General features: G+C 41.8%; 1 protein-coding gene across 8 annotated transcripts in view; it reads right to left on the minus strand.

Moving 5' to 3' along the window:
- MAPKAP1 (MAPK associated protein 1) overlaps positions 1-27,604 on the minus strand; it is a 265,446-nt gene that overhangs the window by 80,723 nt on the left and 157,119 nt on the right. For 7 of the 8 annotated variants that reach the window (XM_063650329.1, XM_063650328.1, XM_054500117.2 and 4 more), the window contains one exon: positions 23,242-23,351. In XM_063650329.1, coding sequence (XP_063506399.1) covers positions 23,242-23,351 — 110 coding nt within the window. Of the gene's footprint in view, positions 1-1,666; positions 1,956-23,241; positions 23,352-27,604 lie in introns of those variants that run through there. The other variant, XM_054500122.2, reaches the window with a different exon arrangement.

Genomic DNA, 27,604 nt, shown 5'->3' on the forward strand with positions numbered 1-27,604 from the left:
TCATGGATTCTACCCAGAGCCACAGAAAACAAAGGTGTCCCATAATGTCTCTGGTCTTCCTCTGGGGCAGTTCTGAAGCCTCTACGCAGGCTTTGAGATAAGTCGTGGTCAGGAGTCCATCCCTACAGCCTGTGGGTAGAGAAAACGTCTGGATTTGATCCCTGCCTGAGCTTAATAAAGTGTGTATCTAGGGAATGTTCTGCAAACTCTGCAGACCCCAGCACATTTGAGACAGTATGATGTAACGCTTATAAGCCAGACTCCTTGGGTGTGAAGTCCTAGCTCCACCACTCACACGTTATGTAATCCTGGGTAAGTTACTTAGCCTTTCTGTGCATTACTTTCCCATCTGTAAAAATGGGCATCTATATCTTAGAGTTGTTGCAAGGATTCATTGAGTTAATACAGGTAAGATGTGTAAGTAGAAAGGATGCCTGGCCCATGGTTTTCACAAAGTCTGTAGCTTTAGCTGCATTGTGCCTGTGCCTGGGTTGCTGCTTCTGCTTTCTAAGCAGCACTCGGAAAGAGAAGGGTCTCTAGTTCTCTAGCAGGGGCTGAAACCTCCAGGTCAGCCTTACTGGCCTCATCTTCCTCGTCTCTAATGATAAAGTAATCCAGAAATATCCTCCAAACCATGCCGTTTCAACCGTCTGTGCCTTTGCTCACACTAGTCCCTCAGTTTGGAACAATCTTCCCTCTACTTCACTTCTTTAGTCTATGTTTTTTCCCACTCAAGGAATCAAAACTCTGCTTAGATGCCACTGTCTCTGGACTTCTTCGTGCAACCCACACTACAAAGACCTCTTGTACTACATATACGCAAGTTGAGAATGGAAAGCACATTTCAGCGTCCCTACATTCCTAGGACAGCATCAGCATACAGGTATGTTTAGTGATTATCTGGTGATGAAACAAGCCCAGCCTGCTTAGCTACCATCCTACCTCTTCCTCCAAAGTAGACTTGGAGTTCCACCTCCATCTGACTCCAAATGCCTCCACTGTTTGGAGATTCCCATAAGTGTCCCAACTCTGACTGGGCTTCCTAGGGATGGATGGAACTAGTATGGATCTAGCTGACTCACCTGGACATTGGCTGGAGAATGGAAGACCATCATTGACAGGGTCCAATCCCTCATCCTGATCAGTCTGGTTCTCTTACCCAGGTCCATCTTCAGTAGCCACCTATTCCAACATGTATTCTACCAAAGTTATCTGAGCCACAACACACAGGCCTAAGTGGAGCACTCTCAACATCAGAACAAGAAGAGGTAACACATGCACAACCAAAAACTCCAAAACTTGCAGAAGGTTGGGAGCCACTGGACAGGAGCCTCGTATACGCTGTTGTAGGCAGAGTGTGTGTTAGAAGGTACAGACCCTTCACTACCATGAGGAGTGCTAATACTCTACACCCTGTCACTATGCAGCCAGCAGGAATGTACTTCTCTTTGGAGAAAGGAGGTCCCATATTATTTGTAAAAAAGGAAATTTTTTTTTCCTCCTTGAAATCCAGATATCACTTGTTAGAGAGGTTGGAAACCTTTACCACTGTCCCTAAGAATCCAATTTTTCAATCCAATCTGTTTCTCTTGAGTCACTGTGACAATACCAAATTTTACATACAGTTATCTGTTGCTCTGTAAAGAAATACAGATGGTTTTGTGGAAATAAACAGTCATTTATTTTAAACAATTGTAAAACAGTTTATGGAAACCAGTGGGATAATGCATTCAAATAAATGCCAAAACTGGTTGATGGGGATCCAGGGTGCTAAATCACACTGCGGAGGAATTTAGCTGTTGGGAACAGACAGTAATTCCAGAGTGACAGAATTTCCCGTGATGGCAAAGGGTTCTGACATCCAGTCCAGTACTCAAAACCCACAGCAGTTCAAACCCATTTTCCTTAACACAGCCTTGACAGCCAGTGAAATTAGTGAATTTAGTCACAAGCACCTAAGGACAAAAAACAGAAGAAACAAAAATGAGACTTCATTTGTCTTCAGCCTTCTCTGAGCTATATAAAAGTGGTGACTCCAACCTGAGTCAGTGGAGAGCAAGCTTAGAGCCAACTGTTTTCAGTCAGCAGACTTTGTTATGATATACTGGAATCTGAAGACTTTCATTCAAATCTGCTTATGTCAGAGGCTTGGGTAAACCACTTCCTCCCTGAACTTCAGTCTCTTTCTCTGTTAAATGAGGATAATACAGTAGTTGTATGTACTTGACAGGATTTTGAGCAGATTCAGTGAGGCACCAGGATTATTCTTTGGCTAGCTTGATGCCAGTGGCCCTGGTGGAAGGGGCTCTAGCTCTGGGTGGGTCAAAAGGCTACAGGGCCTCTTTAGGGACTTCTACCAACTCTTCAGGGAAGCAACACTGCCAGTGAATGGTTGGACCAGCCTTGCAGGAAGAAAGAGAACTCTAAGCCCTTTTTTGCTTCTAATTTTACAGGACAATCAACTATAAACTTACTACCCTTCCATTCTCAAACCAGCTTTTTTTCATTGTAACTGGGCTTCCAATGATGACACCACGATCCACCCAATGAATTAAATCAGTTCGTCCATCAAACTGTACTAAACTCCTACCACGTGCCATGTCATGAGCTAGACACTGTAGATATGAAGATGAACAAGACTCTGAATCTGGCCTCTAAGGACATGGCATAGTGAACACGGCACTCTCAAGTTTGGAATACTTCTTAGCCTTCCCCCTTGTTGTTGACATTAAATTGGCTCCCAAGTTCTGCAGACTCTACCCACTTAATACGTCTCCCTTGCATTCCTTCTCACTCAGGCCGCAGTAATGGTTTCCCAACCTTCTTCTGGCCTCCAGCCAACCACTCTTCACCCTATTGTTAGAGTGCTCTCCAGAGCCAAATTCTGGTAGATTCAAGGTATCACTTTCATACAATCCTTTCACAACTTCCTTGCAGGCTACTAGTTTAGATGCAAATTCCTTACCCCACTCGCAAGGCTTTCTATCCATCCTAATTTCTTGTCCATCTGTGTCTTCTATGACCCAAACTAGACTCACTGTTCAGTGCATATATGTCCTGGTTTCCTACCTCCATGTCACTGCTGCGCCCTTCCCTTCACCCAGACTGACTCCTTCAGCTTGTCAAAATCACATCCCTCCTTTTTGATTATCCCCTAAGTCTTATCTTTTCTCCTTCTGACCCCATGATATCAGGCCCAACCAGAGTCCCAGACCGGCCTCCTTCCTTTCCCCACAATAGGGAAAGTTGCACTAGTTAATGTCTGCAGGCTCCGCTTGAAGGCAATAGGATTTCTACAATCCCCAGCCAACCAAAAACAGGGCTTCCTTTTTAAAAAACTCTAGCCTTGGCCTTTACATCTCATTCAGGTAACTGTCCTTGCTCCTGGCCCAATCCCACCCAGAACCCTGCCCTCAGGCCTGGTGCCATGCTAGGTTCTCAGTGTGCTTCTCTGAAAATCCTGCCCTGCCCTCTGATGCTGCCTGCCCGCCTGGATTTCCTTGTGCATAAATCATACATTTAATTTATCTGAATTCAACCATACTTGCGAGGTAGAAAAAGAGGGAAAAAAAGAGGGAGAGACCTGACCAAGAGCACAATTTAAGCAGATGGGAGAATTCCACTTGCCATGACTCTCAGTGATCCAATGGGCCCCAAGAGTGGGAATATGAGGCAGGAGTCCAGAAATCATCTTTGCAACTATGGAACCTTGTAAATGTGTGATAAGTGACTAACTGCATCAAATGGGTGGATGATAGTGTCTCAGTCTTTCTAGACCAAGTTTGATTTTAGCATTTAAAAATGTGTACTTTTAGCTGTTATGATGCTAGAGAAAAAAGCTGTGTGAATTTAATGAGAAAAATTACATTGCCTCTGATGGGCATTTTTAAAGAGATTTTTCTTTCCTACAGGTAATTTTGACAATGGGATTTTTACTCACCTGTTGCCTTTGTGATCTAACCCTGGATAAGCTGTGGCTCTTGATACGGCCACCCCCGGATGCTAAGCATCATCTTCTTCCCTGGTCCTTGCTGCCAGGACCTGCAGTTCCCCTGCTGTCCTTATGGCCCCCCACTGCTGATTGCCCATCTGCCCTGTTCCCTGCTGTGGGGGCCGGATCCTTCAGAGATTGGCTCCACCTGCCAACAGGGCTTCTCTCTGCCTGCCCCATCTTCCTTCTAATAACCATTGTGCCAACTGAGGTTGTGTTTCAAGTCAGAACACAAGCCTTGGTAAGTACTTATTTATTTATTTTTTTTTACGTAAGTAAAGAGGCCAGGCTTGAGGACTGGAACCTAGGAGCATAGATTTAGGTTGCCCTAAATACACTCCCAGCACTTTAATTACCACTACCCTGTCCAGCTTTATAACAGCCATTTAAGTTCTCGCCTCAGTACCTTCTACTAGGTTGGTAGGATCGTGATGGTGGGGTCAAGCACTACCACCAATTCATAAGACCTTTGGAAATTACTTAAGTGCTCTAAGCACTGGTTCCTTATCTCTAAGTGGGGAATGATGATAATTTCTAACTCATGTGGTTATTATACAGATTAAATGAGATAACACATGTAAAGCACTTAGTTTGGCACATAAGTGCTCAATAAATAGCAACTATTTCTTAATACATTAATACAATTTTGCACATTTTGCCATGTTCAACTCTCAAGCTTCTTATCTTAAAATGGTAAGAAGCTGAATTATATATCCTGTTTTATTTTAAGCCAATTGTGACTTACAACCGAAGATGTTGCTTCTCTTTGTGCTACAAATAAAACAAAAAGGTAAAAGCAATGGGAAAAATGGCAGAAGAGGAGACGTGGCTGTCAGCCATTTTCCTTTCTCAGAGTTTTCTTTCTTGTTAGATCTATTATCTGGGAGCTGGGCTGCCCTGCTGGCTTTCCATTTGCCTTGCTAATAACAGTATATCCAGCAGCTTCCACTGCAGTTCCTGTCTCCTTCAGCTGACTCCCAGGCCAATCAGCATTTCCTTTCTGCTAATGTCAGATGTTCCCTGGGAAGTCCTGCTGAAAAGAAAATTTATGACTAAAGTTTCTCCAGCTTTTAACGCTTCTGCATATCCTGCTCCAGATGCGGGGTGCTCCAGAGGAAGGCTAGGTCATTCCTACATGTGCACTCCTATGTTCTTGCTGATGCTCTGCTGCTCTGACAAGGGGCCTCGGACCCCTGGAAAAGCCCAAATGAGCAGCTGGGCAGACAGATGCATACATTCTGGGCTGTACCTAATATGTGGACTCAATTTGAGCTGGGTTCCTTAGCAGCTAGAGTCTCTTTTGAACTATAACTCAAAAGCAGTCATATTCATACAAAAAGAGCATTAGATCACAAAATTCTGAGTCTGACTAGGTTTCATGACTGAAACTGAAAGGAGGGGACAGGACTAACATTTACTGAGTGATAAGATAATAACAGCAAAGACTTACTGGGTCCTTGGTGCTTTGCAAGGATCTCTGCTTAATTCTCACAATAATGCTATAAAGAATACATTATTATTATTTTCATTCATAAACGAGGAAAATGAAGTTCAAACAGGTTAAGAAACTTATCAGAGAGCTAGAAAAAGTAACAGGGGGCGGCCAGGCATGGTGGCTCACGCCTGTAATCACAGCCCTTTGGGAGGCTGAGGTGGGCAGATCACCTGAGGTCGGGGGTTCAAGACCAGCCTGACCAACATGGAGAAATTCCGTCTCTACTAAAAATACAAAATTAGCCAGGCGCGGTGGCACATGCCTGTAATCCCAGCTACTTGGGAGGCTGAGGCAGGAGAATCGCTTGAACCCGGGAGGCGAAGGTTGTGGTGAGCTGAGATTGTGCCATTGCACTCCAGCCTGGGCAACAAGAGCAAAACTCCATCTCAAACAAAACAAAAAAACAAAAAAAAAAAAGGAAAAGTAACAGGAGCAGGGGTGGAACCAGGTAGGTCTTCTAGAACCCAGGTCTTAACTAAGCTCCACAGTTAAGGCTATCAACCAGAAGACTATGATCTGGTTGGAACCTTATTTTATTGAAGAGGAGACTAAAGCAAGGAGCTCAAAGACAGAGAATGACCAGTTTTAAGCCAATAGAGGAAGCATGATCTTCCGATCCGCAACAGCCACCTCCTGAAATAAATCCTCCAAGGGTCCCAGAAGAGGAGAATGCACTGACGTAGGCGTTCAGGAGACAATGGGGTGGTACTCCACAATCTCTTCAGCGGAACAGAGAACAATGGCTGTCTGCCGAGATTCAGGCTTGCTGGCAAAGGTGGCAGTGGTGCAGCAGCCACTGCCAGGCCCTTACATACCTTACGTTCTTGGCACAGAAGGGTCTCATCACAGGGTTTACATTTTAAGTAAGTTCAAGCCTTTGGGGATGTCTGCATGCTGGCTCCATGGACTTTCCTATGACCTCTTCTGTACCTCTCCACAGAAGTTAGATGATGTACTTAACCAGATCAGCAAATCCAGTAAACTAATTTTTGTCCCAATTTAAAAGGAAGTAAGAATGTCAAAATGTACATGTGACAGCTGTTTGGGACTCTAATGTTATGGAAAAGCAGCTGTTTTCATTTATATTTGAGATATTAGTCATCCTTCGAATGGGACAGAGTATCCAGCTAATAGCTTAGGCTTTAACCTACGGAAAATATGGGTCACAGAGACAAAGTGTTGGCGGAATCACAATACACTGACTATACTCATATAACATTTTGGTCTTAAAAAATTTGAAAACTTTTGTAATAAGAAACAACTATTTAATAATGATGTTCTCAGAGAAATCTGACATCCAACATGATGAAATGAATGGTTTGCTTTTAGGAGAAAGGGCGTTTTCAAGTAGACAAAGTCCACATAAGTAAGGAAAGAAAGATCCTTCTACGCTCCAGAAGTTGAAAGTAGGCTGTTTTCTTTTAACAAAATTTAAAAATTAACTTCAATCAAAGTAGCATACATATAGTTTTTTTTTCTTTTTTTCTTTTTTTTTTTTGAGAGTCTTGCTCTGTCACCCAGGCTGGAGTGCAGTGGTGCGATCTCAGCTCACTGCAACCTCTGCCTCCAGGATTCAAGCGTTTCTCCTGCCTCAGCCTCCCGAGTAGCTGGGACTACAGGCATGTGCCACCACGCCCACCTAATTTTTTGTATTTTTAGTAGAGGTAGGGTTTCACCGTGTTAGCCAGGATGGTCTCGATCTCCTGACCTCGTGATCTGCCCGCCTCGGCCTCCCAAAATGCTGGGATTCATACATATAGCTTTTTTTTTTTTTTTTTTTTTTGGGATGTAGTCTCACTCTGTCGCCCAGGCTGGAGTACAGTGGCGTGATCTTGGCTCACTGCAAGCTCTGCTCGCCCCCAGGTTTAAGCAATTCTCTGCCTCAGCCTCCAAAGTAGCTGGGACTACAGGCGCGTGCCACTACACCCGGCTAATTTTTTGTATTTTTAGTAGAGATGGAGTTTCACCATCTTGGCCAGGCTGGTCTTGAACTGCTGACCCTCATGATCCACCCGCTTCGGCCTCCCAAAGTGCTGGGATTACAGGCGTGAGCCACCGCGCCCAGGCCTCACACATATAGTTTTAAGAGTAAATAATGCTGTTAAGTCCTATGATGAAAAAGAGTAATTCCCTGTCCCATTCTTGAGTCCCTCCTTATGGGCAATTTGTTTAAGTATTTTTGTATGTGTGATTTCTGGTACTCACCTTCCTATTTTTATTAACATTCCCATTCAATTACTTAAATAAGTTATTATAAATATCAGACAATATCTATTAACTTACATTAGAGAAAATGAGGACTTAGGCTGTGCGCTCTCTCTCTTTCCCACACATCCTTTGGAAAGTGAGTTTGCTTTTCTTTTTTTTCTTTTTCTGCAATACAGTAGCTTCCTACAGTAACTTCCTCCTGCTGGGCACCCTTACGTGACTATCAATGTTTAAAATGTCTGCTTTTGGTATACTCCTCTGGCTCCCCAAGGACTCAGAAGAGATCCATATCATTACAGGAATCTGGGTGGCAACACTAATTTCAACGGATGTGCATCGCCTTTCATTTTAAACACATTTACATTTTCATTTGATGATGTAATTCTCCAAGGGAGTTTAATCTCTGATAACCAAAGTACAGTGAATCCACTCCTAAACAGAAAGTGGTGGCCTCAGTTATGGGCTGGCTGAGAGACACGCAGCTACGAGCTGTGGACTGGTTTTCACTACATCTTAGTTCATTCCACAAATGTGCTAACCACCAACCCTGGGCCAGCTGCTATGCTGGTAAACCATAAGGAACCTACCTCTCCAAAAGGAGCTTTCACTGTACTCAAGGAAAAGGGCAGGGGGGCTCTCATTCTCTTCTTTTGCAAGGTGCTTACCAGCAGCTGGCAAGATCAGTGTATTAGGACCTTACTGGAGACAGGGCCATAGTGCCTCTGCCACAAGCCTAAGTGGCTGAGGGATACTGATCTCTGGAGAGGATTAGTGTCCCTTCCCAGCTTCCAAGGCTGGAACATAGCCTGTTTCCCTTGATGGCCACTGTTGATGGAGTCATTTACTGCTCATGAATTTATCCAGCCCTTTCTGCCCTGTCCACTTCTCCCTGCCTGCATCAAGGAGGGGCGCTGGTAGCCCAATTAGGAGATGCGTGGAAACGAGTGGAAAGAATGAAGTTATGCCTGAGCCTGGGAGCCAGAGAGACTCCCTCTAGGAGGGGAACTCCCAAACCTGAGGACTCAAGGAAGTCTTTTCTGTTAGAAAATGGAAGGACCACCAGGCACGGTGACTCATGCCTGTAATCCCAGCACTTTGGGAGGCCGAGGCAGGTGGATCACGAGGTCAGGAGTTCGAGACCAGCCTGGCCAAGATGGTGAAACCCCGTCTCTACTAAAAATACAAAAATTAGCCGGGCGTGGTGGCACATGCCTGTGGTGCCAGCTACTTGGGAGGCTGAGGCAGGAGAATCGCCTGAACCCAGGAGGCGGAGGCGGAGGTTGCAGTGAGCCGAGATCATGCCATTGCACTGTAGCCTGGGTGACAAGAGTGAGACTCCGTCTCAAAAAAAAAAAAAAAAAAAAGGAAGGACTAGCAGGGTGCAGTGGCTCATGCCTGTAATCCCGGCACTTTGGGAGATCAAGGCAAGTGGATTACTTGCGGTCAGGAGTTCGAGACCAGCCTGGCCAACACAGCGAAACCTCCTGTCTAAAAATACAACTAAAAATACAAAAATTGGCTGGGCGTGGTGGTGTGTGCCTGTAATCCCAGCTACTCGGGAGGTTGAAGCAGGAGAATCCCTTGAACCCGGAAGGTGGAGGTTGCAGTGGGCCAAGATTGCACCATTACACTCCAGCCTGGGCAAAAAGAGTGAAACCCTGTCTCCAAAAAAAAAAAAAAAAAAGAAAAGAAAAGAAAAGAAAATGGAAGGATGGAAGGACTAACGAAAGCCGGAGCAAGAATTCCTATCAAATGTGTTCTGTTGCTTTATTTATTGGCCATCTCCTCTATTAGAATGTTAGCTCTCTGAGATCACCAAACTGTCACCCTTATATCCTTATTCACTACCTGAAATGTAGCGAAGACTCTATAAATATTTATTGAATGATAAGTTAGGTTTCAGACACACTGTACCTGAGAGATCTGCATGACCCTCAGGGATTCTTAGACTTAAGTTACACGTTATCTTAATTCACATTGTTCTGCTATTAAATGCAGCGTGCCAAAAAGGAAAAAAGAAAAAGAAAAAAGGTGAAAAAGGGAAAGCTTAAGTTTTGCTATGATTTGATATTTCTGTGATTATGTGGTGACAGTTTCCAGGAAGATTGAGGAGTTCCAATAGACCACCTTGTATCTTTTGCAGCACTTGGGCTTTAATCACATCTTACTGACTTTCTGTTTGAAAAATTGGTTCGATGACACAGTAGAATCTACACACCTAGCTGCCTGCCATACTGTGATTAGTAGCTAGGTAACCAGAGAGGTAGATGCTGATACGTCCTCTCCCCAGATCTGCCTTATGGTGCTAATCCAATGCCATTTTCCTGATTTTAAGTCTTCTTTGTCTCAGGACATTATTGTCATGTAAGGCAGAAAAAGAAATGCCCTTACTGACTAGCTATTTTTCTTCTTTTCTTTATAATGCACTTAAATCTGTTGCAGATATGCAGCAGAAAGTGCCACTACTTGTAATTTACTCAAAAAGGAAGAACTATGCAAAATTACTATTGGAGTTGTTTAAAATGCCTCTTACATTGCTTATGGGAGTAAAACAGCTCCAGTATCAGGCCTCTGTAAGCAGCAGAACAGGAGTTGGGTGGTTCAGGTCCTTGGTTTCCTGTGGTGGGGTAACTCTACTAAAGCAAGGGTTTTTTCATAGAAAGTAGCTAAAATCAATCTTGGCAGAGAAGAATTTTCCTTACAGCTACTAATAGGATAAACACATCAATGGCCTGACTGAAGAAAGAGGGCCTTCTGCTTCCTCTGCAGCAGACTGAGACTCTTCATGGAGGCTGGAGAGATGTAATGGGCACATACAACACTCTAATCCTGTCTGTAATTATAGAATCATTTTCATTTTCAAAATCACAAGGATATTTAAGTACACTTCCTCTTTTAAATGTTTTCTGAGAAACAGCAACAGGGTCTGTGAGCTACTAAACTGTGAACACAAAGACTTTCAAAACTTACTTATAAATATGTTTGTTACAGGCAATTACAGTTTGTTCACATTATCTCCAGAATCTTTGGCATAGGAAATTAAATTTGCAGACATAAGCTATCTGATAAATAAGCCTTGTGACCATCCCTATAGATACACGGTATGGTTCACTTATTAGTAAAAAAAATCATTTGAGTTGACTCTCTGGGTCTAGTTTTCTCCTTCTTCAAAATAAAGTGTGCTTCCAGCAGATTCTAATTCAAACACAATTCAAAGGCTCATTCTATCACAAGGTAAAAGCTTTCTACAGACTTAATTCACTGGAAAACAAAAGGTGCAGGCAAAGGCCAAATCATATGGATAGAAAAGGAAGTAAACCAAAACCTAAAGAGAACGCAGGTTTTATGGCGTGCCTGGCATGATAGTGGCAATAGGGATGATGGCAGCTGATGTCCACTGAGCGCCTACTGTGGACTAAGTGTTTTATATGCATTCAGTTAAGACAACAACCCTGCAAAATAGGCATTATTACCTCTATTTACAGAAAAGACAACTGAGGTCAGAAGGGGCTGATGACTTCCCTAACTTCATAGCTTGTAAAAGGGACAGTTGGCCTGGGGACTGGGGTTGGTTTGGTTCCAAAGCCCATGCTGTTTCCACTGAGTCTTGCTGCCACCCCCAGCTGAAGCGGGGACATTTGGTCTCTCCAGAGAGAAAGGCAACAGCTTCCACTGAGCCGTGGGCCCCGTAACCTTATCCAGTAGGAGGAAGCACCACAGTGTCTAGCAGTACAACCTTTGGCCATTTGGCTTTGAGTCCTTACTCCCCTACTAGCTGTGCGACCTCAGCAAGTCCTGCAACCTCTCTGAGCTTTAGTTTTCTCATTTATAAAATGAACATGACAACTGATTCAAATAGTTGTTTTAAGGATTAAAGTGTAATGGAAAAGTGTCTGGCAGATCACCTGGCTAAGTTTGAGTATTAGTAAGTGGTGATTATTATACTTGTAACTGTATATGCAACTTAAAACCACAGATCAATGGGAGAAACTATGACCTCAAAGGTGTTATTTAACAGACCAGCTAATAACAATAAAATAACCTAGTGCTTTCTATGCTACAAGAATACATGTTTGTACATTAAGAAATTCATATTAGTATCAACAGTATCTAAATTATGTATTTTTAATTTTTGTGAGTGCTTTCCCATTTTATTATGAGTATTTTTAAACCACAGGAAAGTTGAAAGAACTGAACACTGAGAACCCATATACCCATCACCTAGACCTACAGTCAACATTTTACAATACTTCCTTGATCACATATCTATCAATCCATTTTTTAAAATGTATTTCAAATCAAAGAGGAGACATTACTACATTCACTCTGAACTACTTCAGCATACGTAGCATTAACTGAAGCTCAATATTTGTTTAAGATTCTCTTTTTACTTTTAGGTAAAATTTACATGCAATATACACACAAATTGTACAAATACAATTTGATAGTCTGACAAATGTACACACTTGGCAATTGCAGCTCCCGTCAATATATAGATTCCCGGTCAATATACAGATGATTAGCTTTACTCCAGAAAGTTCCCTCATCCACATTACATTTTAAGTGAGGAAGCTGTGGTGTACAGAAAAAAAACATTGGGCTCGAGAATCAAAGGGTCTGGGTTCAAATCTCACCTCTATTACTCATTAGAAACACATACAAGTGTGCACACACACACTCCATGTCCTCTCTTTCTCTCTATATTTATATATATCCTTGGTTTTCTACCATAAAAAAGAGATAATGCCCATCTCACAAGGTCTTTTGTAAAAGTTAAATACAAAAATACCTGGAACACAGTAAGTATTCAGTAGATGTAATCAAATTGGAATCATTACCTTGGTACTTTCTATCTTTCTCCCACCTCTCTCCAATCTGAGGATATTGTCTTCAAAAAGAAAAGTAAGGACACACACACAAAAAGCAGTTGCAAAAGAGATGAGGGGGAAAAAGGCATCTCTCTGCATAGGCAGTAATCTCCCAATTTATCCACTCTGACTTCAGCTAATTAAACATCTGTCTCAATGGTCTCCTTAGCAAATTAGTCATCCCCACTTTGTGACATTGATTGTTGGTTGCAGCCTTTTCCCCACTTGCTACCATTCCCAGAAACTTCTAGGAGTTTACTCACCAGGCACATGGCAAGGAATGATGCAGGGTCCCCATTAACCCCCTACAGTTGCCCTTGGTGCCACTGCTGTTCATAATGCTGCCAAGCGTGTCCTTAGATCTGCTGCCCCAAAATAAACCCGTTAAGGGGTAACAATGTTTTTGTCTGTATTTCTGACTTCCAGATTATGATGCATTTTCTAAGTGCTATGTACACGTACCAGACTAAAGTATTTAATAAATATTTAACTAAAAATCTGTTTTTTAAACTAGTGTTGATGACAAAGCAATCAGGTAACAGAAGTTCTCAAATAGGAGGTGGATTAAAGTCTGGTATATTATTAGACAGCTTTTTCTGAACGTATAAACAAAAGCTTTGCTGGTGCTCAAAGGGCCGGCAGGCAAACAAGTGAAGCTGTGTGGCTTGGATGCGTGATCCATTTCTCTACATGATGGGGGGTGTGTGCGCACACATGCCTGCTTTGGCAGGAAGTAGGGGGAGGTGAGGTGGGGATGAGCTGTATTCTAAACTATAGAGCACATCTTAAAAATGGTATTCTGAAATTAGGCTTTTTCTCAATCCTTTTTCCCATTAAAATAGTCGTGACTGACCAAAGAACTATCTTTTAGAAAGATAAAATGGCTAATAAATACATTTAAAAATACTAAACGACACTAAAGACCCAGAAATGCAAATTAAAATGAGATACTAGCTGCTAACCATCAATTTGGCAAAAACTAAAGACTGATAACATTCAGTGCTGGTAAGGAGCTGGTGAAAAGGGCATTCTCACATACTCTTGGAATGCCAAAGAATGGGCATAAACTTTTTTTTTTTGAGACAGAGTCTTACTCTGTCACCCACGCTAGAGTACAGTGGCACAATCTTGGCTCACTGCAATCTCTGCTTCCCAGGTTCAAGCGATTCTCCCTGCCTCAGCCTCCTGAGTACCTGGGATTACAGGCACCTGCCACCTAACTTGGTTAATTTTTGTATTTTTAGTAGAGACGAGGTTTCGCCATGTTGGCCAGGCTGGTCTCAAACTCAGCCTCAGGTGATCTGTCTGCCTTAGCCTCTCAAAGTGCTGGGATTACAGGTGTAAGCCACTATGCTTGGCCAGACATAAAGTTTTTGAAAGGCAATTTGTTTTCCTCAACACTTTAAATAAATATTTGACAAGCAATCCATATTTAAAATCTAGCACAAATATGCAATGAATATTCAAACAAGATTGTTCACTGCATGTTTTTGTAATACTGAAAATTTGGAAATAATCTAAACATCCTTCAATATAGAGCTAAGTTGAACAAATTATTAGGAAGATAAAATGTGTGGTCACTCTAATATAGAATAATGCTTATGACATATTGAGTTTAAAAAGTAAACGCAATATCATATATACTGTGTGACATAATTACCCTAAAAACCCTAACACATATGCATTTTTCATGAGTTCACTTAACAAGCATTTACTGAGTATACTATTTGACAGGTACCTTGAGAGATGTTGAATATGTAAGTGATTTAAAAAATAAAAACAAAAACAAAAAACAGGAATCCTGTCCACATGAAATGTATAATCTATATGTATATCTGTATGTGAACTGAAGAAAAAAAAAACAAAGGATTTACACCAAAGGAAGTTATAGGAAACCTTCATTTTTTACTTCACACATCTCTAAAATGTTTGCTTCTTCCCCAACAAGTATTTAATTTTATTTTAAAAATATCTTTAAATGCCACTACCTTCTTTTGATATTAACTCCAGGAGATCTGGCCACAGGTCAAAGCTATTTCAATTCTCCCAAACTGTGCATTTAGCTCTAATGAAAGAAACCAGATGTTCCCATAGTGTCCAACCCTCCATTTCCCAATGAGTAGCTTCTACTCTTCTGCACGCCTTAATTCAGGGCTCCACTATCTGTTGGACAGATTTCTTGAGAGCCTCTGCATTGGTGTCTCTGCTTCACATTCTTTGGCCTCTAATTCATTTGTACAATGCAGATGAGTGTTTTCTAAGAGAAATTCTGATTATATATTGCCCTTCTTTCAACAGATCCCCTCTGCCATCAGAATAAAGTTCACATTCAACACAGCTTACATACGGACATGACCTAGCCCCTGACAACCACAGCAGCCTGAACACTCTTTCCCATCCCTCTTTACCTGCCTAGTTTCTATTCATCTTCAGATTTCAGCTTGGGATAGTCTTCCCTGACTCCCCAGGATGGAACTAGGGCTCCCTGCTTCCCATGTGCACCCAGGCCCTATACCTACTTCCATGAATCCCTTGTATGGTATTATAATTGCCTGCTTATCCCAACTAAATAGAAAGCTGCTTGAGAGTAGGAACCATTTCTTGGTCTTTACAAAATTCTCAGTGCCTACACAGTGCCTGTTACAAAACAAGCTCCCAAAACATGAATGCACTTCTATTTTTAAGCTCACTTATCAGGCCTGGCCTGGTCGGATCTGGCCCTGCCTAGTTTCTGTAGCTTTCCTGCTCCAATGATTTGGAACTTCTATGTTTTGTCACTACATCTCAAAACATGTTGTCTCCTCTACTTAGAATGTTCTTCTCATTTACCCATCTGGCAAAGTTCTAATTAATCTTCAAGGAGCCATCAAATAAATCACCCCAGAGCATCTTTTCTCAGTCCCCTACCCAACCCAGTAGTTTCAAGTAGGACTCCCTTACCTGTGCTGCTTTAGTAGCTTATATACATCTGCTTGACAATTTACCACATTTTAATCCCCCTTTTTATGTGTACTCATTGGGTTTTTCACCTGATTTCTAGTGCAGCACGGCACAGAGCAGGCAGCATGGCACAGAGCAGGCAGCATTTGATGACAGTTGAACTAAACAGGGCATCTCAGAGCCACACAGAGCTTAAGAGCACACACGGCCCTTTCCTCCAGTGCCTTGATTAATCCTCACTCAGCCTCTCCCATGTTAGAGTTGAGGAAAGCGACGCTTAGAGAGGTTAAGTACATCATTACACACATATACAGTTTCCAGAATTTCTTAATTCTGAGATAGATTTTCATTTTTTAAAACATTTATAAAATCAGGATGCAGTTTACAATCAATATGTACACGTAATGCAGAATTATTTCCTGAGAAGCTATTATTAAATTGGCGGTGCTCTAGAATCAGACCCTAGTGAACCCAGGAGAAGGCTGTCTGACTTCTAAGTGTGTGTGTGTCTCCCATACCACCACATAGCCTCTTGGGGCATATGTCTTTTTTCTTCCTTTCAGTCTGCTTTTTCATTAATCGAATCCACCCTTATGACTGCCCAGATGATGTGAATGAATATATTTTATAATGGAAAAGGAACTTCTGAAAGATTAGCGACTAGCAGGAAGAGTAAATGCTGGTCAAACATAGTTTTGGCAAATGATATATTTCAAGTTTTTCTGAGGTGGTAGTTGCGAGAGCTCATAACACCCTTCTAAAATAATTGGGTCTCTAAAGTGGTTCCAAAAGATTTTTGCTTGACATAAATTCTCTAAATTTCCAGGCTTTCTGGATAAAATAGTTGACTGCAATGCCACTATCTTCAACGTGCTGTGCTCTGTATTTGGGAAGATCCATCAGGAGCCTCAGAGCACTCCAGACAGGGAGAAGCTCAGGTGAGATGGAACAGTAAGATAAAGAGGCAGAGAAAGGAGGCAGGCAGGAATATTGAACTCGGAGCTCCTTGCCCGGGGCACTTCTGAGTCACACATTTAAACACTTTAGCAGCCCTAATTTACTGTAGCATTTTCCCAATAGGTCACTGGATATTGAGTGTCAGGTCTGTTTCCTATTCATCCCCTATGCATGAGTAGCATCAGCATGATTACTTATTCTTCCATAAGGAGGAACAATTGTCTGCAGAATTTACTGCCTTTTTTTTTGACAAAGATCACTTAAACAGTTCTGTTTTCCATTCATTCATTCATTCATTCATTCAGTGTTTATTCTTTTAAGGATTATCTGCTACAGCATAAGGAAACCACAAATCTGTGTCCCTGGCTTACATACAAACTCTACTTTGATAGAAGAAAGAATACTGGATTTTCTGTATCAATTGCACATGAAGTAGGACTCTCTGTTCAACCCTATAGCCAGAAGATTCTTTAGCTTACATTACCCTTCAGAGGGCATTTCAGGCTAGAAGGGTGTTAAAAACCCTACTCCATCTAAAATATATATGGGTTTCCCTTTTCCACAGGGCAACTTAGGACAGGTGTATGTTGCTTTAAGAAAGCTAGACATAAAACATTAAAACTGACACCAATACAGACAAATTGTGCAATTACAAAAGAATTCCTGGCTTTATATCCAGATTCACCACAGGGTTCCTTTAAATGCTGCACTTCCCTAGTGCATTTAGATCTCAGAATCAATGAACATTTCTGTTTACAGAATTTTAAATTTGTTCTCCCATTAGGGTTCTAATAAGCAACATGGTACAAATAAAAAAAGTATGGGTTTTGAGGTCAAAAAAGCCTGGGCTCCAATTTAGATTCACCATTTACTTACTGAGGAAACTTGGGTAAGTTTAACCTCTTAGAGCTGAGGAAAGTGAGGCTCAGAGAAGTACATCATTACATATACAGTTACCATAGGTCCTTAATTCTAAGATGCACCTCTTTTTTCCTTTACTTTTAACATTTCTAAAGCCTCATCTTCAAACAAGGCATAATAAAATCTACTTTCCAGGGATGTTGTACAGATTAAATGAGGTAATATTTCTAGGTACACCAAGGCACTCCATTCATTAACTCCCATGTCCTTGGAAGGGGTTCTCCTTTTGGAAAGACCAACTCCTCCCATGGCACACAAATCCCCTTTAAAATAACTCCCCCCACAATACAGAGAATACAGAGTCTTGCTGTGTCACCCAGGCTGAAGTGCAGTAGTGTGATCATGCCTCACTGTAGCCTTGACCTCCTGGGTTTAACCAATCCTCCCACATCAGCCTCCCGAGTCACTGGGACTACACGCGTGTGCCACCATGCCTGGCTAATTTTTAAAATTTTTTGTGGAGACAGGGTTTCACTATGTTGTCCAGTGTGGTCTCAAACTCCTGGGTTCAGGCAATCCTCCAGCCTTGGCCTCCCAAGTGTTGGAATTACAGGTGTGAGCTACTGTGCCTGACTAAAATACACTTAATAAATAATAAATTTATCTGTATACAACTTTCTCAGTCTATCTGGCACGAAAATAAGGCCTACTGTGTGTGGTATTATGGAGACTGACCCTGCCGCAGCCAGTCTACTACAGCAGGTCCACAGTGGGTCACAGGCTCTAAATTCCGCACCTCCCCATGGCCTTGGGTGCCCAGGGTCTCTTCCTGATCTGTATCCCTCTGTCATAAGGCAATCATCAACTCTGTATTTTTTTCTCTATTTCTTTCAAGTTCTTTTATTTCTTTGTGTTCATACTCTCTGTATGTCTCTTATCCTCTTTGGGCCTCAGTGTATTTCACAGTGGTTAAAAATTTGGATTTAATTCTATACAGAACTGAAAGTCATTGAAGAGTTCGGAGCAGATATGCTCTGGCTCGTATTTTAAAATCTCTCTTTGGTTGCTGTGTAAACAAGACTGGAGAGAGGCCAAGAACACAAGCAGAAAAACCAGCCAGGGTGCTATTTCAGCAGTCTAGGTGGAGAATCATGGTGACTTGGACCCATCCAACAGAGATGAAGACAACTAAATGGATTCAGGATATATTCTAGAGGTAAAACTGATAAGACTTGCTAATGGATAAGATGTGGGGAGGCAGTGCAGGAAAAATTCAAGACTGACAGCTGGATATGTGGCTCACGTGAATGGGTAGATGATGGTGCCACTTACTGTGCAGGGAACCTGCTTTATCTCCCTTAAAGGGTCAATTTCACTACAATTTTTTTTTTGGCGGGGTGGGGGGTTAAGTAAATTAAACTGCAAAGTAATCTTAAATGTTCTTTTTACATTAAAATATGGTAAGCCACTGCTTTGACTGGCATTGTCCCTGCCCTACTCCTAAACTGTTCATAGCTTAAATGTGAAGGTCATTGTTTAAATGTCAATTTCTCAGAGAGGGGCTCCCCGAACACCCTATAGGATGAAGAGAGCTCCCCTGCATCCTATTATTCTCCCTCTCAGCCCCTTATGTATACTCTTGCTCTAGAAAAAGGTCCTCCTTAGGTCTGACACAGGGGAGCACATAAGTGAATGTACGACATAGCTACAGACACATTATGGATCAATATTTACATTTTACATGAAATTTTTAAGATACAACTTAAGAGTCCAATGATGCCATCATTGTCCCTCAGACCAGAACCCCATACCCTGTTGTACATGTTTACTCCCCCTCTGCTCCTAGTACTACTTGGCGGAATAATGTTTGAGAAGCCCCGTAGATTATCTCACTGGTGACATTCTAGGGGTCTTGTGAAAACAAAGTAAATTAGCAAGCAATAAGGTGCTCTGTGATTCTAAACAGATATAGAGTTAGGAGGGAGTCCACTTGACAAAGCTAACACTTTTCTTTCAAGTTCTACATGAAATTTTATAAAAGTAGGAATGAATGTCACTAGGCTTATTAACAATATCGTAAGAACTTTTTAAAAGAATCTTCAGACTAATAAAAATTTGTCTTTCATATCAAAAGAATGGACAGGAATAAGAAAAAGTTAAGATGCTCCTGTTCAATCTTTCCACAGATAATACAGAAAATCACCTCTATTTCATAATGAGACTACTGAGACAAGTTATGCGGAAAACTATTCTGCTTAGCAAACCCCACTTTGATGCTCTCTCTTCTGTAGATCTAGACGTATCTATATTTCTGTGTCAATGTTAAAAATTGAAATTGATCAATTTCTCAGCAGTGTGTCTGTCATGCTCAACATAATGCTTCAGAAGGTTGGGAAGGGCTGATGGTTAACCGCATTTTTAAATAACAACAAAGTACTAAGAAACTCACAAGGTCACTGATTGTGAGGGTAAGCTTGACAGAGGGAGAACTTGAATTAAGGCCTTTATTCACTAAATAACAGCTTAGTATATTTTACTGCCTAAATCAAGGGACCTGACAAGCCACTCTTTACTGTGTCAAAAACACACCCACCCAACTGTTAACATGAGTAAAGAGGCTTCATCTAATTCTTCTAAAACTGGATTCTCCAATTACAATTTTCTTAAATAGTAGGGACTTCCTGCCAATGCAGGTAGATTCCAAATGTCAAGTAGGTCAGTAAAAAAAAATGAAAGGCTGAAGAGAAACTTTAAAAGAGACATTTAAAAATAGGCATAAAAAAAGACCTTAGCAGAGAATTGACTGAAACATACTGGGAAAAGACTACTATAGTATATTCTTTTCATATGAATATTAATAGAAAAAAAACCCATGCAGTGTTCATAGTTTTGAGTTGATGAAATAATTACAAATAATGCAAATCAAAATTTTAGAGCAGTTACAAGTGTCTGTAAATGACAGTCTATCCTAAAAAGCAAAATGATCTTGAAACCCTAAGGGCTTCAATTGACAAAGCTATTTATCTAAACAAAGAAGAGTTCTTTTACTCAAGCAAATACCTACCACCTTCTGATTTTTCACAAATAAAAACTGGGGAAGGAGTGCCAGACTGAAGGACAAGAGAGCAAGTATTAGGACTGCCATTAGGCCTACATTTTTATTTAATAATGAAATGTTTAAGTTCTAAATTTATTATTATTATCAAACAAACAGTTGTGTAGTCAGTCTGGAAAAAAGGTTAGAGAAATGTCTGTGGGCAAGGAACAAGTTCACTGTCAGCCTATCAAAGAATTTCTGAAATCTTGTTTTAGCACAACTAACCTCTGTGATAACTACTGACTCTACATGGCATGTGTATTTTGATTTGAAGTGGTATTTCCCCCCTTCTTCACTGACGTTCAATAAGGGTAGCAAAGAGACAAGTGCTGTTCTGTACTCAATCAGGTAAAAGCTGTTTGACGACAGGGCTGATCACTCTAATTCTGTTCCCAGATATGGGGCATGGTAGGCACATTTTTGCAAAGACTAAGCTGGTCATTGTGACAGAGGCCCAGGAAGTGCAGGATGACTGCCTCTAACCTGGCATCTCTTTCCACCAAGTTCATGACTAAGTTTATGTGTCATAATGGGTAACTAATAGGTATTTCATAGCCAACTATGAGCACCAACAATTTTTTAAGTACTTTCTATGACAAGAGGATTTTCCTCTTTTCATTAATCACTCTCCAAAAAAAAGTCTACTCTACAATACAAAAGTTCAAAAACACAAGATGTACCCTGCCTTTACCAACCTAACCTTAAACAAATATCTTTACCAAACTGGAGATCTTTCTGTTTTATGAGACCAGACTTATTAAAGCTACAGAAAGAGCTTCTTTTGTTAAAAAGATTTTTGGATTAAGAAAATGGACAGTAATTTATGTAAATGTATCAATCTCAATTGGCTTCTCTTGTATGAAAAGGAATAAATAATGCAGATCACTGTTTTTCAGATAACCGAGTCCTAACTCTTTGCCAAGGATATGGCAAAGACTCTGATGGAAATGGCAGTAATTTGTACACAAAGGTGAACATAAATAAATGTGTGTATGATAAACGCTGGAAATGGACATAGAAAAACGGGTATGCAATTGGACAGAGACGACGGGAGACAGAAGGAAAGATACTGGCTCAGCTGTATCTAAGTAAGTTCATAGCAGTTGCATGGTCTGAAAAATCTGTGACAGTGGAATTTCTACTAAGAAGCTTAAAAAAGTTTCACCTTCTCCTTGGACAATTCAGAATAAGGCCTTCTTAGAATATAATGCATTATATCACAAATATACCTTTATATAAAATATTTGGGAACAAAACAAGAGTAAAGAACCAGGATCCAAAAGGGTGAATGCCTACTAAATATCTTCGATTATCTAAAGCTGTTTAAAAGCTATTAGATTGGCACCTGGAACCCCAAAATATCCACTTTTCACTGGGAAGGAGTGGCTGTGCCTCTTCAATCATCCCCTAAATGCAAAGAAGTTTGACCCCCATGCAATGGATAAAAGTCACCCAAAAAATGAACAAAAGAGGTGTTTGGAAAAACCAGAACACCATTCATCCCAGCTAACGACTTGTTCATTATGAGTGATGATGGATAAAGACTTCTCATGCTGAGATGAAATCAAGATTTATATGCATTGTTTCCTCTCCCAACTTGTGGGAAGATCATCATCATTTAATTCTATCTCTGCGGCCAGTGATGGGCATCCAGAGAGCTGGTTATCAAACGGCGCAGTCAGCTGGCAAAAGCCGAAACGTGCAGTTGGCACATCTGGACGGAGCCGCCACAGCCGAGGGTGAACAATGACTCCTGGCAAGCATCCAAATTGCTTGCAGACGCTAGCAGGTCTCATCTACAACCGCCCCTACCAGCATCTCTCTCTCTCTCTCTTTTTTATGAGAATCAGATTTTCATTGCTCCATTCAATTGCTCTCCTCTGCCATTTTTTACAGCTCTTATCGTTCCCCTGGAATATGGCCTTGAGACAGCTCATCCGTGTCCTTCACTGTGTTATCTCTTCTAACTTTTATTAAAACTTCAGCTTTCATCTGAAGATAGCTAATTAAATCTGGAACAGATTATATGCCTCCCCTTAAAAAGAGCACAAAACTATTTTCTTCAACCTCAGCAATGCTTTTTTTCTTTCCAAAAGGTAAAATCAAAGGTGTTTAAGAAGTCTCTTTATTTATAGAGCTAAGATATTCAACATGTCATATATGAGTTGATTTATATTAAAGTTGTCTGTGATATGACAAATCTTTTGAGCTATTTCTCAAGATAATTATTTCTCAATCCTGTATATATCCTTTAAATATCACAGCTAATACTATAAGCATATTTTCTATATAAAGTTGGGTAATGAGGAGTTATTTGTGCACATCAAGTGATTTGTCTTTTTATTCGTCTTTTTTTTTTTAAAGGTTGCCCTCATTTGATAAGGATGAAGAGAAATTTTTCCTTTCTTGCCCATACCACAAATATTAGTAACTAAAAGTTCTCCCGTGGGAAATTATGTGAAAACATGAAATTAATAGCAGTGATTCAAGTTTAGGACTGATTCGGTTTTCAAGACAGCTTTACATCAACTGATCATCAGCAAAAGTAGCTCTGTCTGAGTCTACCACAAATTATTAATGAAGGAACTTCCACAATTGACATGAATACATTCTTCTCACATATGCTGCTAACCCAGTCCCTTTCTGAGGCCCAGGGGCAGTGTACAATCACCTTTTCTTGTGTAGATCTGCTAACCAAACCTTCTAGCAATGACATCTGAAACAATCTAGCCAGCCATCACACACACACACACACACACCCCCTATGCCCTTTTAATAAGGGTTAAGCTTCTACTACTGTGAGAATATGATTTAACTATCCCACCTGAAACTTTCTGGGATCCTTTTCTTCGTTTCACTGCCTTTAGTAAGATTTCCTTCATGGTAACCTTTGTGTTGTCCACCTGAATAAGGGAGAATCCATGAGCAGCATTTCTGTAGGAAAAGACAAATATTAAATCATCACCAACATTCATCCAGAGAGATGTTACTGTGATCTTCACTGTGTTTAAGCAAGTTTTTTTTTGTTTTTTGTTTGTTGTTTGGTTTTGTTTTTGAGATGGAGTCTCGCTCTATCACCCAGGCTGGAGTGCAGTGGCGCAATCTCGGCTCACTGCAAGATCCGCCTCCTGGGTTCACACCATTCTCCTGCTCAGCCTCCCAAGTAGCTGGGACTACAGGTGCCCGCCACTACACCCGGCTAATTTTTTGTATTTTTTTTTTAGTAGAGACGGGGTTTCACCGTGTTGGCCAGGATGGTCTCAATCTCTTGACCTCGTGATCTACCCGCCTTGGCCTCCCAAAGTGCTGGCATTACAGGCACGAGCCACTGCACCCGGCCGTGTTTAAGCAAGTTTTAAAGTAAGTGCATACTGAGGTGCCAATCATTTAAAAATAGGTTGAATAAATATACTTCTAATGGTGGGTGGCGGGGGGGCAGTGATAAAAGATTCTAGCATGAGCAGTTCCATGTGAAAGAGAGGTCACGCTTAGGGAAGGTTCTTCTAATTTGTCCAAGTTGAACCTAAGTGGTCTGTGTGGGTCAGCAGCACCATGGGTTCCTAGTGTTGGCTTCCAAACCAAATCTTGCAACAAGGATTGACAACTGATAAACTTGGCTTGTGTCAGTAGATGTCACTACAGGCAGATACTGCCATCATACTAAGCTCATGGAGCCCCAGACAAAAAAAAACGTCATGTGGGGCCGGAGGGCAGTAATACGCCAAAGTAATTGAGAAGGAGGAAAAGAAAATGCTCCAACTAGCTAGTAAATATATTTCTTTATTCATACACACACACTCTTTTTTTGAGACGGAGTCTCACTCTGTCACCCAGGCTACAGTGCAGTGGTGCAATCTCAGCTCACTGCAACCTCTGCTGTCCGGGTTCAAGTGATTCTCCTGCCTCGGCCTCTCCAGGAGCTGAGATTATAGGTGCCTGCCACTGTGCCCGGCTAATTTTTGTAGTTTTAGTAAAGATGGGTTTCACCATCTTGGCCAGGCTGGTCTTGAACTCCTGACCTTGTGATCTGCCTGCCTCAGCGCCCAAAGTGCTGAGATTACAGGTGTAAGCCACAGCACCTGGCTGTATTTTTTTTTAAATACAGTCTACACTTCAGTATGAATGATTTAATCTACTTAGTCCTAGAAAGTGAAAATATTAGCTGAAGCACAAGTAATTATAAGACAAAACACTAACGCTCCTTGTAAGCTTCCAATTAATCAAACTGGGTGGGGGAAAGGCTTCATCTAGATTGGAAAAAAACCACTAAGGAACAAGTACTCTAAAAACAGAAGCCCATCTCCTGTGTGAGGTATAACTTCACCAAGACTGTTAATTGCAATAGCAAGTATCACAAATACTACTCACTACGCTTGGGCACTGGAACAAAACAGACCAATTCCAAGTAGCTCATGTAACAAACGGGACCCAAGTTTCCAACTATGGAACATGGGAATTGCCACAAGGAGTTTGGTCGCATTCCCATTTCTCCATAAGAATCTCTAAAGGGAATGTGGCCAAAAAACATGGCAGAACTTCGTATTGACAAGAAATCTGAAAGAAAAGCCAAGCCCCAAGCTAAGCTCTGGAAAAGCTTCCCAATGGTAGGACAGGCTGGGAAGGGCCTTAAGCCTAGGTTGGACCCAACCAGGTGGCTGACTCTCCACAGGGGCTGGGGGCCAATCTCAAAACCAAGGACCTAATTTGCTTCCCTAATACAGAGACATCTCCACAACCCTCCTCTCCATACGGCTTGCTGTTTAATCCTTGACATTCCATTTGTTAAAAAGAAAAAGCCGATGCTGGTCTGGCCAGCACCATCATCCATTTTAACTTGGTCAAGTTCTTGCTATCGAACAGCAGGCCTGAGAACTGTCAAGCTAATTTTACTGAACACTCTGTTACTGAATCATGCCTGAGTCCCAGCCATTCTTTACCTCAGAAGCTGGACCCCATCCCAGAACAATCTTTAAAAGTTTATTTTACTGATCAAAGCAAAATAAGAAAAAGCTCTTTTTAAAAAACTATATTTAGGGAGCGATGCAGTAAGTGATACTTTGGCAAGAGTACTGAAATGTAAAGTGCCTTGTGCATTTATAAACTTGGGGGTATTTGCTCTGGCGCTAGGCCAGTGTGTGTTTGGAACAAATGCCAGTCAACCACGTTCAGATTTGCCTTCCCCTGCTTTCTCCTCAGAAGTCAGTATGCACTCCATCTGTGACAATATGTTGGGCGATGGATGAGTAGGGCCTAAAAGAGAACACAAGTTCTTGGGTACTCACAAACTAGTACTGGCCTGGACCTCATGAACTGCCATCCACCTGGTTCTACCAGAACTACTGTAGATTTCAGTCTGCTTAGAAACTGCTTACGTTCCCTCCTAATCTGCTGCCGGCTGACAGCATTATTTCCAGCCAATACGTTTATCTTTTTCAGCAAAGGCAGACTAAAAGCTCAAAAGGAAGCCTTGTGTTTGGACTAACTTCCATAAATTAAAAGTGTCCTTTTAAAAGATTTTTGAGCAGAGGAAAATCCCCAGTCTGTATTTTTCTGTCATTTTACCAAAACGTACCTGGGTGACAAGGTTAAAGCAAGCAGAGGAAATCCCTGGCACTTATCATCCACAGGCATTACTGATAAATTGTGTGGTGGAGGAATAAAGGATTACCTTCTGTATTTTTTCATTACACTTTTCTTTTGTTACAGAATACATAAATCCATTGTGGCACAATGTAATATGTATCACCATGCTACACCTGCGGACGCTTCCGAGCGGCTGCCATGTCTGTGCAGTCAGGAATGATAAGTGAACCACCCGTGAATGTTAACGATAGTGATCATTCTGAGGTAACTCGGCTCTCCATCTTCCTTTACAGCCTCCGTGCTGAAGCCAGGGTAGCAAGGTTCATGAGAGGAAAATGAAAACAACAGCGAAGGGAAGGGGCACGCGCGGCCCTCGGAATGGACCTTCGTGAGTGTGCAGTATCTTACTCTGGGGCTCCATTTCCGTAAAAACGTGCACGTTAAAAGGAGAAAGAGGTTCTGCCCTGCGTGCTGCACATTCAGGCAGACCTAATAAGAGTTTCCTCAGGTCAGTCCCACGCTCCGCTCCTTTCCCTCCAGACAAATGCCAACTTTGGATCTTGTTCCACATCTACAGCGCTTTGGGGGGAGATGGGCAGGGTTTTGTTTTTTGAGTAATACCCTCATATGTTTCCGAAACGTAAGAGCATAGAATGCAAGTGGTTCTCAGCCTCCGTCTAGATGCAAGTGTTAAGTTATGCTCCCATTTAACAAGTGGAGATGGAGACTTGCCGCCACAATTTTCAGCTTGACTTCCAAACATTCTGGGTTTTATGCCTCATTTCTTTATATCCAGGATTTTTTATGGGCTTTCTAAAAAGTCTATTGAAATACATCTTTTAAAGCCTTTACTTAATGTGGGACGCTGGGTTTGAGGCTGAGAAGACAATGATCCTGGGGGGAGTGCTGGTAGTGGGCAGGAAGGGTGCTCCTGGTCCCGGCCTGCCTTCCCTGTGGCACACGCTCCAGTCTCTGGGTTAGGAGCCGTGGCAGGGTGATCAGCCCTCGGATGAACAGGCAGGCTACACACAGACCCAAAGTCTCAGCTCAGAAACCGCTCCACCTCCTGCTCGCCTCAGGGACAGACAACTTGTTTTCCCCCAGAGCAGGGCATTCTAGGGACACTGAGAAGCAGCAGCTGCCCTTCCCACGGCTCCTTGGGCTGTCCACGCTGGGTCTAGGGTGAAACTCCATGTCAGGGAGCGGAAGAAACACTGCCAGGAGTGCTTCAGTCAATTCAAAGTTAGGTTCTGTCAAGTCTCGTAACCACTGAACAATGTATGGGCATTTTAAAAAGAGACTCCGCACTTGAGGAGTTCAGCTCCGTCCCAGCGCACAGCCACTCAGTTACTCCAGAGAAGTTTGTATGCCAGCATGAACCCAACGTAAGCAGGCTTTCTGTACTAAGCAGTAAGCGAGAGGCAATGGGAGACACGGAGCCCACAGAGACACAGGTCTTCATCTGAAAAGCTTAGATTCTATCTTTAGGAACAGAGCTGGAACCAGAACTCAAGTTGGAAGGCAGCATACTAGAGAGGAAAGGGCATCGGCTGGGGGTTAAATACCCTTTGACCGAAATCCCGGTTCCGTGGCTAATGGAGATG

Source organism: Pongo pygmaeus, chromosome 13 (genome assembly GCF_028885625.2).
Source record: "Pongo pygmaeus isolate AG05252 chromosome 13, NHGRI_mPonPyg2-v2.0_pri, whole genome shotgun sequence".
Classification (NCBI taxonomy): Eukaryota; Metazoa; Chordata; class Mammalia; order Primates; family Hominidae; genus Pongo; species Pongo pygmaeus.